The sequence below is a fragment of the Mucor mucedo genome, assembly GCF_025094135.1.
Source record: "Mucor mucedo strain NRRL 3635 chromosome Unknown EV154scaffold_414, whole genome shotgun sequence".
Lineage (NCBI taxonomy): Eukaryota > Fungi > Mucoromycota > Mucoromycetes > Mucorales > Mucoraceae > Mucor > Mucor mucedo.
Window position 1 is genome coordinate 2,000 of NW_026252698.1, and position 3,175 is coordinate 5,174.

At 34.1% G+C, this 3,175-nt stretch overlaps 1 protein-coding gene across 1 annotated transcript; it reads left to right on the forward strand.

Annotated features, from left to right (window-relative positions):
- Nucleotides 1-334: 334 nt before the first annotated feature.
- On the forward strand, nucleotides 335-874 carry EV154DRAFT_489144 (uncharacterized protein; the record flags this gene model as incomplete). Its single annotated transcript, XM_051599265.1, has 3 exons — nucleotides 335-349; nucleotides 519-578; nucleotides 635-874. The coding sequence occupies 3 exons, from the start codon at nucleotides 335-337 to the stop codon at nucleotides 872-874; spliced, it is 315 nt and encodes a 104-aa protein (XP_051449823.1).
- Between the last annotated feature and the right edge of the window lie 2,301 nt (nucleotides 875-3,175).

The following is a 3,175-nucleotide window of genomic DNA, read 5'->3' on the forward strand; positions in this document are numbered from 1 at the left end:
ATTTAGAATGAGTAATTGTTATAAATGAAAGAAAGTTCGAGAGAAAAATTTAGTCAACAAATACCCCAGTTATTATTTAGCTCTAGAAAAACCCAGTCACACCTGAAAACCATTTTGGCTCAATTTTCCCCCATATAGACGGGCCTCCCGCTCCCCCAAGAATACGGCTAACAGTATTAAGCTTGAAAGCGCTAATAAAAAACAGTACGCTTGGTTTTTTTAAACAGCGCAATTTTTAAGGAGTGATAAAAAAATTGGGGGTGCGGGATGAATACTTCCACCCAAGAATACGGCTCATAGGATTAACGTTGTCCCTTTATTTTTTTTTAAAAAAATGTCAAATAATAGTGTAAATTGTGGGTCCTGTGGTTAAGAAGGTCATAGTCGTAGATCCCACCTAGATGTTCCTTTAAATCAAGTAAACCTAAATACGAATTTAGTCATGTCTGCTTTTTTTTTTTTTTTTTTTTTTTTTTTTTTTTTTTTTTTTTTATTTGAAAATACGGACTTTGTTTTAGGTGCCATCTCCATTGAATAACGATGACAATGCACTAAATAACCCAACCTCAATTCCTGTGGTACAGCAAAAAGCAAATGTTTTTCAAGCATTCTCACTGATGTTGATTCCAAATAGGACATGGAGGGAGACGAACCTGAGTTCATTTCAACTCTTGAGCAAGTCCAAGAAAGAATTGTCCGCTGTTCAACATGTCAAAAACTTGGGCATTTAAGAAGAACTAGCCTTTTGTGCCACAAGAATAGTAATCGTGCCCACCAGACTATAAATCAAGCAAAGCACACTGAAATACTGCCCAGTAGACATTCTTTGGGAAGAATGACGACTATGTGTTCTGAATGCAATGCATTCATGTAGGTCGAAGAATGATCAGAAGGCGGTCTTCCCACAGGCAGGTTCAACGTTGTTGTGGATTGGAAAAAGAAAAACTGACACCATTTCACCCTACACCAGGAATTATATCCAACGTAATACACGGAAATATCAAAGAAGCAAGGCGTTTGTAAACACATACCGTCTTACAACAATACCTTAAGCTTTACGTTACAGAGACCAGCTACACCAAACCAGATTTTGGTTTTTTTCGCTCAGGTTTTCCTAAAGTTATTATAAAATAATAGGGTAAAAGCAAACTATCAATGATTGACAGTTGAAAGGATAGGTGTAACTGAAGGATTCCCCTGTTGTTGAAGTACCTGGTTTTGAATATACATTCATCATATCCATAGATTTATCGGGATTGCCAAAGGATTGACAGAAAATATCTCAAGAAGGTGCTGAAGTCGTGGCACAGACAGTGTTACGTAATCGGCGTTTCAATAAAATGTGTCTACTTGTATTCTCACAAAGTTCTGACGAAATAAGCCAATATTTAGTCCAACAAGAATATATAGATCATATTGTTGTGTTTTAAGGTAAAGTAAAATTATAAAAAGACTATAGAAGTAGTTTGAGACTGTTTATAAGATTGTCCTTTATTAATAAATGAAATATACGAGTATTTTTATAAAAGACTGTCTGCTGTGTTCATATCTCTAGTGCTATCTTGAAGTTATCATCGATTAACCAAAAATGTATATGATTATTACATAGGCACTAATTTAGTCTTCTTCTAATAAATGTTAAGTCTTCTTAACTCTCTTTGCTTTAAACTAAATTTTAAGTATTTCTCAGACGTACTAAATCAGACTTGTGATGTAATATCCTTAAAGTTCTTACTATGACATTTATTGTTAAGCTTATATCACAAATGGTATCAGCATGGATAAACCTTTGTTAGCTATAATATGTTATAGCCTTGCTAGGTCACCACACATATCCCATCAATTTGAATTGAAGACATGTCCACTGCGATTCACTATCAAACGAGATTCAACATTAATTTCTCCACATGAATTTAATTGGGCTATACACTACGTTGCTCTCACATATCTGTGTGATGAGGATATTGTTGACGGTTTTGGAATTGCAGAGAACTATGGCCACATTGTTGTATTTGCTTTACACATACAATCATAACAAAATAAAATAAAAAAGAAGCTACATATGCCTGCAATACAATCCGAAGATACATTAAGGCTATTGAAATAAACGATAAGCTTTGTTTAAAAAAAGGATACGCTCGAATGAAGAATTTCGAATACATTTATCTGCACTTGTAATTTACATTTACGTACCTTTATTCCACCTCTTCCACTACCATGATCTATTCCACAACATTATCTTAAACCTCCTCAAATAGGCTTTTAGTTTCTCTTTTTAATGACCATTGGGTATCAAACGCTCACTTTTGTCATTCACTATATGTTCGTCCTCTTTGCATATCATGAATAACCCTTTCTTGCTGGTGCATATAAGTTCAATTCTCTAAATTCCAGGCACGACAATTTTTTTTGGCGCTAATTACGTGAGGCGATGTACGTCTGAGTACCTTCTAGTATTGTGATTGTAATATCCGATGTCAAAGAGCCAATAATTTCAATCAAACATAAGATACACTTAGTCTAAAAAAACTTACTTAAACCAGGTAAAAGCGGACGAATGGGCTAATAGCCGTCTGGGGGTGAACATCCGTTTAAATCTGGGCGCATAGCCACCCGTGAGCGAGGATCCATTCATTTTGGGTACATAAACAATGGTACAAAAACAAATTACTTCATTTACTCAAAAAGGGTAAATATCCGTCCAGGGGTAACGTTTCGTTCATTTTCAGTAAAATATAAACGTTGCACAAAACTCTAAGCGTATTTATCCGTTCCATTTACCTGTAGCAGACGAGTATTCGTTTATAGGCCAATAATTACTCACATTGGGTAAATAAAAATTACTTCATCCGCTCCATTTAGCTGCAGCAGACGAGTATCCGTCTAAGAGTCCTGTTGTCAAGAACCCGCGTATACAAAAAATTCATCTGGCTCCAGTCATCCCTTCGTCGTAACACGAACCACTAAAAAGTACATATAAACGGAGTCTTTATTTTTCCTTTTCCTTTTTTCTTTCTTTTTATTTTTTATTTTTTATTTTTTATTTTTTATTTTTTATTTTTTATTTTTTATCTTTTTACATCAATAAATTAGTTTTTTTAAAAAAAAATAACTTTTATTGGTGTGCTAAAATCGCACTTATAAATAATAAAATAAAATAAATAAATCGTCGATC